General features: G+C 39.7%; 1 protein-coding gene across 1 annotated transcript in view; it reads left to right on the forward strand.

Annotated features, from left to right (window-relative positions):
* The window catches only part of FAM174B (family with sequence similarity 174 member B), a 190815-nt gene that overhangs the window by 130639 nt on the left and 46566 nt on the right, over positions 1 to 13610 (forward strand). The window contains exon 2 of the mRNA XM_053717631.1: positions 9161 to 9298. Within this exon, the coding sequence (XP_053573606.1) occupies positions 9161 to 9298 (138 nt within the window). The remainder of the gene's footprint in view (positions 1 to 9160; positions 9299 to 13610) is intronic.

Consider the following 13610-nt stretch of genomic DNA (forward strand, 5'->3'; position numbering starts at 1 on the left):
ATTTGATATCCCATACGTCACAAGCTCATGGACTCTTGCCAATTACATGAAAGAAACCATAATTCATGTAAGAACTTACCTGATAAATTCATTTCTTTCATATTGGCAAGAGTCCATGAGGCCCACCCTTTTTTATGGTGGTTATGATTTTTTTGTATAAAGCACAAATATTTCCAGATTTCTTTGTTGATGCTTTTTACTCCTTTCTTTATCACCCCACTACTTGGCTATTCATTAAACTGAATTGTGGGTGTGGTGAGGGGTGTATTTATAGGCATTTTGAGGTTTGGGAAACTTTGCCCCTCCTGGTAGGATTGTATATCCATACGTCGCTAGCTCATGGACTCTTGCCAATATGAAAGAAATTAATTTATCAGGTAAGTTCCTACATAAATTATGTTTTTTCTGCTTATACTCCAAAGGGAAATAAGGACTAGTTTTTAACCCCTTAAAGGGCCATAATACCCAAATGTTTAAACACTTGAAAGTGATGCAGCATAGCTGTAAAAAGCTGATTAGAAAATATCACCTGAACATCTCTATGTAAAAAAGAAAGATATTTTACCTCAAAAGTTCCTCAGTAGCCACCTCCCATTGTAAAGGATTTCTAAGCAGCATTTTAGTGTGTTTGTCCTGGGACATCTGAAGGGACTAGCATCGTGCACTCTCATATTATTTCACCAATCAGGTAAAGGAAGCTTACTATGAAATCTCATGAGATCACAGTAAGAGTTCATGACCTCAGCACTGCTGATGCTGATTGGCTGCTGTTCATTTCTTCATTTTTTTTAAATTTGTTTACCTGCAGCTGGGAGCAGCTGAGTATAACTTTTTACACAGAACTTACTCTGGTGAGCTGAGGAGATTGTGAGGTAAAATATCTTCCTTTTTTACATAGAGAAGCTCAGGTGATATTTTCCTGTCAGCTTTTTACAGTTATACTGCATCAGTTTCAAGTGATTTAGCATATGAGTATTATGTCCCTTTAATGAACGGTGGCATACTCTGTACAAGACAGCACTATTTTAGGAAGCCGACAGGAGAGGGTGAGGGTATAATAGAGTGGTCTAGTATTTTCTCTGAATTTTAAATTTGCAATAGATTTTTTTTTTTTTTAAATGACAAATGTAAAAATGTACTTCAATTCGCTGGCCCCCCTTATTATGTGACAGCCATCAACCAATCTTCCCTTTAGTGTCCCTCTTTTATGAGTGTGTTAGAAGCCTGTTCATAGAGCGATGTTTATTGTTACTTCATTATGACCCTTTAAAAATAAGTAAATACTGTAAAAAAAAATCAAATATATCCCTGGAACTTTGATTAAAAATATTGGATTTTTTTTCTTTTTGCAGCTATTATCAGTTACTGTTTAAAAGAATAGTCTAGTTAAAATTAAACTTTCATGATTCAGATAGAGCATTCAATTTTAAGCAGCTTTTTAATTTACTCCTATTATCAATTTTTCTTTGTTCTCTTGGTATCTTTATTTGAATTTAAGCTCAGGAGCCAACCCATTTTTGGTTCAGAACTTGGGTTAACCTTGCTGATTGGCTACATTTAGATACCAATCAACAAGCGCTACCCAGGTGCTGAACCAAAAATGGGCCGGCTCCTAAGCTTGCAGTCTTGCTTTTTCAAATAAATATAACGAGAACAAAGAAAAATTGTTAGGAGTATATTAGAAAGTTGCTTAAAATTGCCTGCTCTATCTGAATCATGAAAGTTTAATTTTGATTAGACTATTCCTTTAAGAATGTGCTTGCCATATTTAAAAATCCTTTGTTTAGATAGAATGTGTCATCTTGTATGGGTGAACCCTATTACACACTTCCTTTAAGAAAGTACTGTTCTGCAAGCACATCCGTCACTTTTTTCTTTATTCTGTAATACGATGTGCTTTTGGAACCCTATAAACCTGTGTTTGCTAAGCAAGGTGTTTGTTCCTTGCTGTTTACTTTTGTTTCCAGGATATCCTTTGCAACCTTAAGTAAACTTAAAGGGACATTTTATAATTTAAAAATATATAAATGCTTAGTTTACAAATTCCCTTCTTTTAAAAACGCGTTTGCCTTTAGTGTGTTTAACGCCTTCAAATGGGTTAAATACATAGTTGACGTTGCAGTTCTTTAACACCCCCTTTTTCTTCTTAAATGGAAAGAGTCCACTGCTGCATTCATTACTTTTGGGAAATAAGGACCTGGCCACCAGGAGGAGGCAAAGACAACCTAGCCAAAGGCTTAAATACTCCTCCCACTCCCCTCATCCCCCAGTCATTCTTTGCCTTTCGTCCCAGGAGGATGGCAGAGAAGTGTCAGAATTTTAAATTTTTGTTTTTGTGTCTTATGGAGGGTAGTACTCTTTGGCATGGGACAGGAGTTTTAAGTAGTCCTGTCAGTCTCTCATTGAGGGCTTGGATGAAAGTTAGAGTCCGGAAATGCAGGGAGTTTCTTTCTGCGAAACCATCCCGACTCATATTAACAGCTCCTCAAGCAATCAGCGTTGTTGAACTTTGCTTCGCTGCCTGCTTTCTTCTCTCAAGTCCATGGCGCAGGCGATGCTACAATCCGTCACACTTGAAGGGCCGTGTTCCTGTTCCAGGGCGTAGATTCCGGTAAGATTGTTTCATTTTGCAATGTATTGTAATGTGAATGTTTCCCGAGAGGCTACTACCTTGCGGGTCTAACTATACATAAGGGTCTCAGTAAATCTCTTTTAGTATCTTTATATCGAGGGTTAATATCTCCTAAGGGGGGTTATTGAACAGGGTGTTTTTTATAATCATGTTTATGTGATTCAGCCTGCTTATGTGCGATTTTTACTGGGCTCATAGTTGGAACATTGAGGCCCTTGGAAGTGACGCAGCTTTTTGGTTGGGCGCGCTTGTTGGACTGCACGGTTCACCTTGTGTTCGGGCATGGCTACGTTCTGTTGTTCCATTTCCGCATTCCCGACTGTGTGGTAAAGAAAATTTTCTACTCTGCAGGGGTCTGGTCATAGGAGGTGGTGAGTGCCCCAGCCATTGGGGTTGGCAGGTGCCGTTTTAGTTTTCACTACTTTAGTCCATTTTTAAATATCCTCTATCCAGTTATGGAGGATTCTGATGCTGAGACTGTGTGTTAATTTCAGATTCAGTTACAGAGGATTCTGATACTGCGACTATTTTGATTTCAGATTCTGTGTTCGGTGATGAATCTGGAGGGGCTTCTTTGACGCCTGTCAACCAGTTTTGTTCCGTATGCCATTTCAGAGCGCCTGGTTTCTCGGGCTCGGGTGATCAAGCGACTGCTGAGCCATCCGCCTTTGGGGGTCCTGTCCTCGAAGAGGCGAGTTCCCTACTAAATCATACTTCTGCACATGCGGGTAACCCAGTTTATGGTTCCTCCATGCGGGTCCAGACGTTTATTTGAGAATGTGCTCGTTCCCTATTGTCCCGGGCCTTCCGCCTAGGGGAGGGCCTCTACTGTTCCCCGCAGGGGTATCTGTCCCTAAGTGTTGTGCCTTCCGTTACAGTATTGCTCGCCTTTGCGTGTTGCTCAGACATGTTTTTTTAGTTATTGAATGATCCTATCATTACCAGATACGGGGAATTTCAGTCTGATAATTCAAATGGTTCACCTTATTAGACATATGGGGATGAAGTAATCTCCTGATTGTCATTTGTTTGAGATCTTTCCCAGTTTTGAAGGATAGGGCTCTGTTCGGCTGGTCCTGCAGGTAGGCCTGTGTCTTTTTGGGCGTTAACCTCCGGGTTGCCTTATATTTTATTTCTATCCGATGGGATGTCTTTTTTATTTGTTTTTGTTTCCTACGGGAACCTTCTGGGATTGATACTCTTTATTGCTTCTTCGGAAAATATTGGACATGTTATTCTTCTGTTAAAAATGTCTGTTTTTTCCCATACGAGGGAGAATTTGCGCAGCTTGCTGGTTGGGACCCTAGGTGCAGGCTGGTGGTCCTGTCGGGTTCGTTCGGTCTTGCGGCTGTTCAGACATGTGGCACGATGACCGGGCAGGGGAGTTTTTCCGCTGCGTCACTATTTGACATCTGATTTCATCAGAACTTTAGAATACCCCCCCATGTGGTGGAGGGTGGGAGGGCTTAATGCCCCTTACCGCTTTTGAGCGGTTTGGCCTTCATTTTTTAGGCCTCTGGATTTGTCCTTTTGGGCTTGATCCAACAGCTTGTACAGGATAGCTGGCTAGCGTGCGCAAGATTTGCAGTTTGAAACCTGTTGCAGCTCTTGACACCTTGCAGGTGTATGCGTAAGTTGTTTCATGTATATCTAGATGCAGCTCTTACTCTTGACTGAGTTATAAGAGGCCTTTGGGTCTTCCATTGCCTCGGGGTGAGTGGATCTTCTTTTAGGGATCTGTGTTTTCAGGTAATGGTTGTTCCCTGCGGGGGCTTTCGTTTAGCTCAGGGTTTTTCCGGGGCTGGGGTAGGCTTAGTGCCTTCTCTTCCTTGTGTCCTCTGCTTGTGTGGAGGTGTTAGGGAGACTAGTCCTGTTAGTTGGATTTTTTTTACCTCACGGTATCCCTTGGTCGTCCTGAGGCGCTGAGAAGTATCTTCATTCGACTTCTATCCTTGCTCCTTGGTGTGTTGGACTTTAGCTAGGGGTGGTTCCTTCCTTTGGTCGGGGCTTTCGAGTTCTCTCGCTATCTGGATTTTCTGGATATGCATTCCTACCCTTGCGTCTGGCTTTTTGGCCAGTTGAAGTGTTTAGTTCTAGGGTAATATTTGCCTGAACTATTGGGTACCCAGACATGTTTTTCTCCCTGAGACTTCCGGTTGCTAAAGCTTTGCTTGGCCTTTTTACTGACCCAGTCTGGGTGTTTTTGGAATCTTGGTTCTCAGGGGAAGGTCGGGGTGTTCCACGGTAGTGGGAACTTGGGCTGTGTCCTTGCTCCATCTACCTAACCGGATCATGGTTGGCCAGGTTTTTGGAGTTTTTTTTTACTATTTGTCACAGAGTAGCCCATGTCATCTGGTGGTTAGCCGTGTGGCTTGTGCCTCAAGGGTGGTTGGTTCATACCCAGCTGCTGGCATTGGATGTCCAATTTTCTGGTGCGCCTTAGGGTTGCATTCCTCTGGTCAACTTGCCAGTGTTCCTGTGGATTACCTGCTCTGCAGGCTAATGGGTTGGCTGTGCCTCTGCTCTGCAAGCTACTTGTAGGGTAGCGTTGGGAATTTATCTTCCCATTAGCCGTTGCATTCAGGCCTTGAGGACGGTTGTTGCCCTTCTGGCATCATCCCTTTTCTTTAGGGGATATTCTCCTCTCTATGGAGATGGAGTCCTTGCTTGGGGCTTCTCCTGGATGGGAGGCGGACAGGTGGGATTGGTTCCCCCTGGGGTCTTGCTGGCTCCAAGCAGACTTGTTGGGCCTTTATTTGATAGATCCTTCGGTCTATGGTCGGGTTGTACTTGTGCTCGGTGGGGATGGCTGTGCTATCCTTACGCTCATTCCTGTACCTGTTTCGGGATTCTTTTGTTTCCCTGTCTTGGATCCCAGAGGCTGGGTTGGTCCAGCTGAGTGTGGGTCTGCAGGTCAGGATGGCCGAGAGGTCTAAGGAACTGCATTCGTGCAGTCTCCTTTTGGATCATGTGTGAGCTTTGTTGAGTTTATCCTGTTAGCTTAGTCTGCTAGGGTATAGATTTTCCTTTCAACTTGCTTCATTGATTAGAAGAGGGTTTACTCTTCCTTCGGGTTCTGAGGGTATACTCTTCTTCTCTGGGGGGTCCTTGATTGAGGTTTTGTGTTCCCCTTTTTTAGGGACCTGTGTGTAGGTCCGGCGACTTAGGGGTTGCCTTTGCGGTCTGTTTCTTGCTTGACTGCTTCTTCCTCGCAAGTACCCTCTGTGTCGTCTGTTGGCTCAGTCGAGTCAGTTTGCGGTCTCTGGTTTGGCTTCTGGACTAACTGCAAGTCAGTGTCATTGGGGCTTTTCCTCTTAAAATGTTCTCGGCTTCGGACAAAGCTTTTTTTTTTGGGTAGAGGTTCAGGCCTGGTGCCCTCCGTATAGGCTGCCTATTGTACCCTCCCATCTTGGCATTCAGTGTCCTCTATAGCTTGAGTATTGTTTTCCCAAAAGTAATGTATGCAGCTGTGGAATCTTTCCATTTAAGAAGAAAAACACATTATGCTTACCTGATGATAATTTCCTTTTCTTCTGATGGAAAGAGTCCATAGTTCCCCACCCGTAAATTTTATGTGGGGCGTCCTTATATTCATCTGGCACCTTTTACCCTGATATTTCTTCTACTGTTCCTTGTTCCTCTGCAGAATGACTGGGGGATGAGGGGAGTGGGAGGAGTATTTAAGCCTTTGGCTGGGTTGTCTTTGCCTCCTCCTGGTGGCCAGATTCTTATTTCCGAAAAGTAATGAATGCAGCTGTGGACTATTTCCATCAGAAGAAAAGGAAATTATCAGGTAAGCATAATTTGTTATTGCTCCAGATGAGAATAGCCATTGATGTGAGAATATTCCTGCTCCCTTGTTATGCATTTAACCCTTTTACCTAGAATAGGCAGGCACTGCAAATGCTCCATATATTAAGTCAATTCTTCCAGTAGTTATTAAATGAATAATGACAATTATACATGTTTTCCCCATTCTGTCCTTTTATGTGCCTGCTGTTTTGAGTGTGAGAGCATGAATGTGGAATCTCTCCATAAGTGTGAGAACATAAAGCAATCACGAAGAACACAAAAAAATGCTTTATAAAAAAAATGTCTCCGCTTTTGGTTAGGATCTTTCTTCTCTAACTTCCTCTAGTAAATTTAGTCCTGCTAATCTTTTAAATGCAATCTTTTGAGGGAGGGTCACACGTGCAATAGCTCAGTTTAATATGTCAAATTAAACATTGAATAGCAATCACAAAGGGGAAGCTGTTTTTTGCCTCACACAGGTAAAAATATTTGTATATTTGCTATTTTGTTAAAACTTTCTGCAATTCAGGAAAGCATTTCATAGGCTGCTTAATTGCTAACATCAAATTTTTTTAGATGACTGCTTCAGTGATGTATTGTTCAGAAAGTGATTTGACCCTTACCTTGCCAAGATCAGGGCTAGATGTGAGCCCAGAGGCAGAACTTTATTTCACTTTCTGCGATGAGATTTTTTTAGTGAAAAATTTTCTGCAGGTAATTTTTAAATAAAATTCAATTTTAAATTAGTTGCACTAAAGCACCAGTACAATTGCAATGTGTTGGTTAACTGGAGAATAAAGCCATTTTTAAAGTTTTATAATATAGTGCAGTAGTTGAAAATTGCATTGCAAATTAGCTGCAGACAAAAAAAAATTAGTAAAATGTCCCTTGAATAAATTTGTTTCCTTCTCTCTTTGTCTAACATAGAAGTGCAGTATTAAAAAAGGTGCATTGCTCATACTAACATCTTACATTCAGAAAAAACAGCTTTGCAGGCTGGGAAAGGCTAGGGGGGCGGGTTAGGAAAAATCACTGAGAGCCAGTCAACAATTAATACACTGCTGCTTTGCGGCTCTACTGCATATTTGACTGTTCACTTCAAACAGCACTTTGCTCTGAATGCACTGTGTTAAGAAAAACGTACACAATACAGCCAGAGCACAGCTCTGTTTGAAAAGAACAGCCTAATGTGGAGCAGTGCTGCAAAGTTAAATCGCTGACAGTTCCTGCATATGTCACATTCTTTCTGCAGACATGCTGCATTTTCTGCGATGACATCTCAGATCACTGTATGTTCTGCCTTGGGGGATGTGAGTTGATTCTATTAGTGGGAGATGGAGGGAACAATGAGGGTACTGATTGGAAGACCACTCAAACGGGCCAGGGTCAATTTGCTTCTTTCCTATGATATTCTGTGTTGAGATACCTAGGTAGGCACCTGGAGCACTACATGCCAGGAAATAGGTCTGCCATCTAGTGCTCTTGCAAAGCTTGTGCAATTTAGTGCTAATGAAATGGGCTAGCTACTAAGTTTATGACCTTCTTTTCAACCAAACATACCAATCGAACAAAGAAAAATTGATAATAGTAAGTAAATTAGAAAGTTGATTATAATTACATGCTCTATTTGAATCATGAAAGAAAAATGTTGGGTTTCAAATCCCTTTACACCATGTTGATCATAGTTTGACGAATCTCAGGAGCTTGTAGCCATATAAAATGTTTTGGGTAAAAGTCGAATTATAATGCAGCCCTTCTGCATAGATTTCATTGTTTAGGAGAGGCATAGCAGAATGTTTTTCTATTTATTCTCAGAGGTTTATAGCAGCAAAATATCTTGTAAAATGCAAGAATCCTGTAAGGAGAAATACAATTTCTAAAGAAACCCTCTGTTTTATTGTATTTTTCCCTTTCTGTTTTAAATTGAATCCATTTGTATCTAATTCTAAACAGTCATCTACGAGTAAAGGTACATATGTCCAATTTATTTGTTTGTTTTATTTGTTTACTTCTGCTTGTACATTAGACCAGGGATTAGAAATCCTCCAAGAATACAGGAAAGACAGTAGTTTAGCACATTCATGTATTTTATTTTAAATTCTGTAGTTTTCATGGTGATTTTAAGGTATCCCTTATATTCTGTAGAGTTTCTAGTGTTTTTATGATTTCACTACAAGCTCATAGAGGCATGCACACAGAAAACACACTTAAAGGGCCACTAAACTCAAAATCTTTCTTTCATGATTCAGATAGAGAATACAAATTTAAACAATATTACAATTTACTTCTATTATTTATTTTGCTTCATTTTTTAGATATCCTTATTTGAAGAAAAGGCAATGCACATGGGTGAGCCAATCACATGAGGCTTATATGTGCAGCAACCAATCAGCAGCTACTGAGCATATCTAGATATGCTTTTCCGCAAAGAATATCAAGAGAATAAAACAAATTAGATAATAGAAGTAAATTAGAAAGATGTTTAAAAATGCATTCTCTTTCTAAATCATGAAAGAAAAAATATGGGTTTCATGTCCCTTTAAATGCTGTAGTTAGTCAGTAAAAGTTAGATGTATTTTGTGCCATCTAATGCAGCATTACATTTTTGAAGAGCTCTTTATAAACATACCGCTACGTTCAAAGGCTACTTTCTTCCTCAAAGGCCATTGGAACACTCTGGAACAATCTGTAGTTAAGTGCTAAATGCTAAACCTTTTTTTGGTTATATTTTTGCAGATCTGGAAAGAGAATACGAAAAACTCGCAAATATGACATCATCACAACTCCGGCAGAGAGAGTAGAAATGGCACCTCTCAATGATGAGAACTATGAAGAGGAAGATGCAACTGTTTTTGATGTCAAGTATAGATACAGGTAAAGTATAACTATTTTAATTATTAAATCCTATTCACTGTCTTATGTTCATAAGATTACCTGATAATATGTGTAACTACTAGAAAATTTACATTTTAAAAGACTGACTTTGATAACTTACCTTTTATGGTAGGTTAAGCATCAGACTTTTCTGGAAGGTTTTTCTACCATTATATTGTCTCTTTACTTAATAAAATTGATTCATTTCAATGTACCTGGTCTTGTTCTTTTCTGAACAAGAACTCAAAGAAACTTTCTAGATTTGATTGACAGGCTCAAGGCAAAGTGAGGTTATGGTGTGCTTTTGTACCATATGAATCCCAAGTTTTCTAAAGGCTGGTGCTATGTATTGCATGCTAATGTATTTGCTTTAATGGAACACCAAAATAAACTGCAAGTTAATATTTTAGAGGATTTAAGGACCACACATAAATGTATGATTATTAAACACACAAATAAGAATATGTTCCCTAAAAATGTTCAGTGGCACAGGGGATTTAGGTACAATGTCAGTGTACTTTTTCATCTGGTTTCCCCTTTAAGGAGCTCAAATCACACATTTTTCTATTTCTGCCTTTTGCTTGGGCCATAAAAACTATGGCACGCATTCTTAGTTCTGCACTGGGTCACATAAGGCCCTTGGGCTACCAGTCGATCATACCTGGTTTACAGAGTACAAACAATTATGCAATTCTGCTTCAATGCAATATAGTTATGCCATTCAGATTCAGAAATTATTGCACAGGTCTTTACTTAAAGGGACATTAAACCCCAAAAATGTATTTCTTTCATGATTCAGAGGACACAATTTTTAAAAAGTCTCCAATTTACTTCTATTATCACATTTGTTTCATTCTCATGTTATTCTTTGTTGAAGAGATACCTAGGTAGGTAGCGTGCACATGCCTGAAGCACTACACAACAGGAAATAGTGCTGCCATCTAGTGCCCCTGCTAATGTATAACATTGTTGCAAAACTGCTGCTATATAGTGCTGCAGACACGTGCACACTCTTGAGCTTTCATTTCTGCTTTTTCACAAAGAATAACCAGAAAACTAAGATAATTTTATAATAGAAGTAAATTAGAAAGTTGTTTAAAATGTTATGTTCTATCTAAATCATGAAAGGAAAAAAATGGGTTTTATGTCCTTTTAACAAAATGTAGTAACTGTAAAACAATTGTGCTTTTTATAAGAAAGCATTGTATATCCATAAATAATTTGTTTATGATGCTTTCACTTAGCTCTCTCTCTCTCTCTCTCTCTGTCTATCTGTCTCTCTCTCTCTCTCTCTCTCTCGTGTATATGTAATATATGTGTTTTATATGTATATTTCAAAAAAAAGGAGTCTGCACTCACTGGATTTAAATAAAGGGGAAATATCCTTGTTTAATGCATAAAAGTGACGTTTCTGGGCATTCACCCGGGCTGATGAAGAGGTTAATGCCCCGAAACGTCACTTTTATACATTAACTGAGGATATTTCACCTTGATTCAAATCCAATGAGTACAGACTCCTTTTTTGCTATTTGACATATTCTTACACCCTGATACTGGGACATTTTGTCCTCTGACTGTTCCACTATTCAAAGGATAGTCGGTGCAATCTTAAGCACAAAGTCCCCCTGTTAACAATGAATGGAATTGGCATGCATTAAATTGAAGCAGCTCCAAATGGGTTGTATTCATTCAAGTAGTTGGAAAGGAAGCATGCAAAGCAGGGGTTAGGCTGTATCCCATATAACAGTCATTGTAAAGCAAATGCAGAAGCAGAGAGATCTTTTTCCAACAAGGATATACCAAATTGGCAAATAGCAGTCTCATGTATAATGAGTTTTAAAGTGTAGAGCCACTGCTATGTAGAGCAGTCCTCCAAGAGTGGTAATTGGATTTAGACCCACCATCCAATTATACACTGTTTCAGTGTTAACTTAATGTCTGTGTCCGCCGAGTACAAATATTCCACTCACACTCTTTAACTTGGAAGTTTGTAGCAATCCTGGCACTATTGGTCCGGTGAGTGGAACTATTCACCACGGTGCTGTAAATAGATCCAGAGGAGTGAGACTTCACTCTCACAGCGGAGACAGACGGTATCTTAACACTGGAACAGTGTATAAGTTGATTGTGAGTCTAAATCCAATTACCAAAGAAAAATTAGGCTTCATGGGCGCGATCTGATATAGATCGTAGTTTGCGGCGCAAGCGTGGGAACCCGCGTCTCCCGCAGTTTCAGCTCGCAACTCGAGCTATCCCATATACGGCACCGTCAGATGCTAACGTGCCGTAAGTCGGATAAACCAGCAATGTCCAGAAATCTGCGCAAGTACAAATTTCTGGCGTCGCCAGTGACTTGCGCCACGTTAGAAACTGCCGGCGCCTACAAAATCTGACAAAAGTCTAAATCACCCGCACTGTCTAACACGCCTCCCTAACATAGCCCGACACGTCTAACCCTCTATCCGCTATCCCCCCTCACTATCCTAACAATAAAATATGTATTAACCCCTTAACCGCCGCTCCCGGAGCCCGCCGCTACCTAATAAAGTTATTAACCCCTAAACCGCCGCCAGCTATATTAAATCTATAACCCCCTAAAGTGAGCCCCTAACACCGCCGCCATCTACCTTACCTACCCCCTAAAGTGAGCCCCTACCCCGCCGCTATCTATTTTAAAATTAACCCCTAATCTAATCCCCCTACCCCGCCGCCATCTATATTAAATTATTTAACCCCTAAAATACTAAACTATCCCTACCACTAAACCTAAGTCTAACCCTACAAATAGCCCTGAAAAGGGCTTTTTGCGTGGCATTGCCCCAAAGTAACAGCTCTTTTGCCAGCCCTTAAAAGGGCTTTTTGTGGGGCATGCCCCAAAGAATTCAGCTCTTTTGCCAGCCCTTAAAAGGGCTTTTGGCGGGGCTTTGTCACAAAGTAAACTGCTCTTTTGCCTACAATCTACATCCCCCTACACCGCGGCCACCTATAATAAATGTATTAACCCCTAATCTAATCCCCCTACACCGCCGCCAGCTATATTAACTATATTAACCCTAATTATATTAGGGTTAATATAGTTAATATAGTTTTTATATTATATATATTAACTATATTAACCCTAATTATATTAGGGTTAATATAGTTAATATCGTTATTATATTATATATATATTAAGTATAATAACCCTATCTAACTCTAACATCCTAACTAAACTCTTATTAAAATAAATCTAATATTAATATTATTAATTAAAATATTCCTATTTAAATCTAAATACTTACCTATAAAATAAACCCTAAGATAGCTACAATATAATTAATAATTACACTGTAGCTATGTTAGGGTTTATATTTATTTTACAGGTAAATTGTTAATTATTTTAACTAGGTATAATAGCTATTAAATAGTTATGAACTATTTAATAGCTACCTAGTTAAAATAATTACCCAATTACCTGTAAAATAAATCCTAACCTAAGTTACAAATACACCTACACTATCAATAAATTAAATAAACTACAAATATCTATCTAAAAATACAATTAAATAAACTAAACTAAATTACAAAAAAATAAAAAAAGATTACAAGATTTTTAAGATAATTACACCTATTCTAAGCCCCCTAATAAAATAATAAACCCCAAAATAAAAAAAATTCCCTACCCTATTCTAAATTAAAAATAGTTCAAAGCTCTTTTACCTTACCAGCCCTTAAAAGGGCCTTTTGTGGGGGCATGCTCCAAAGAAAACTGCTCTTTTGCCTGAAAAAAAAACACAATACCACCCCCCAACATTACAACCCACCACCCACATACCCCTAATCTAACCCAAACCCCCCTTAAATAAACCTAACACTACCCCCCTGAAGATCTCCCTACCTTGTATTCACCCCGCCGGGCAGAACTCTTCATCCGATCCGGGCGATGTCCAATCAAGCGGCAAAGAAGAATTCTTCATCCCGGCGATGTCTTTCTCCAAGCGGCAGCAAAGTCTTCTTCCATCGGGCAGCATCTTCCATCAAGCGGCATCTTCAATCTTCATTCTTCGCTCCTCCAACGCGGAGCATCCATCCCGGCCGACGACTGAACGACGAATGAGGTACCTTTAAATGACGTCATCCAAGATGGCGTCCGTAGAATTCCGATTGGCTGATAGGATTCTATCAGCCATTCGGAATTAAGGTAGAAAAATCTGATTGGCTGATTGAATCAGCCAATCAGATTCAAGTTCAATCCGATTGGCTGAACCATCATGGTAAGATGCCCTATACTGTGATTTTAAGTGGTCCGTTTTGTGTTGTTGGGACCAGTTGT

Source organism: Bombina bombina, chromosome 6 (assembly GCF_027579735.1).
Source record: "Bombina bombina isolate aBomBom1 chromosome 6, aBomBom1.pri, whole genome shotgun sequence".
Classification (NCBI taxonomy): domain Eukaryota; kingdom Metazoa; phylum Chordata; class Amphibia; order Anura; family Bombinatoridae; genus Bombina; species Bombina bombina.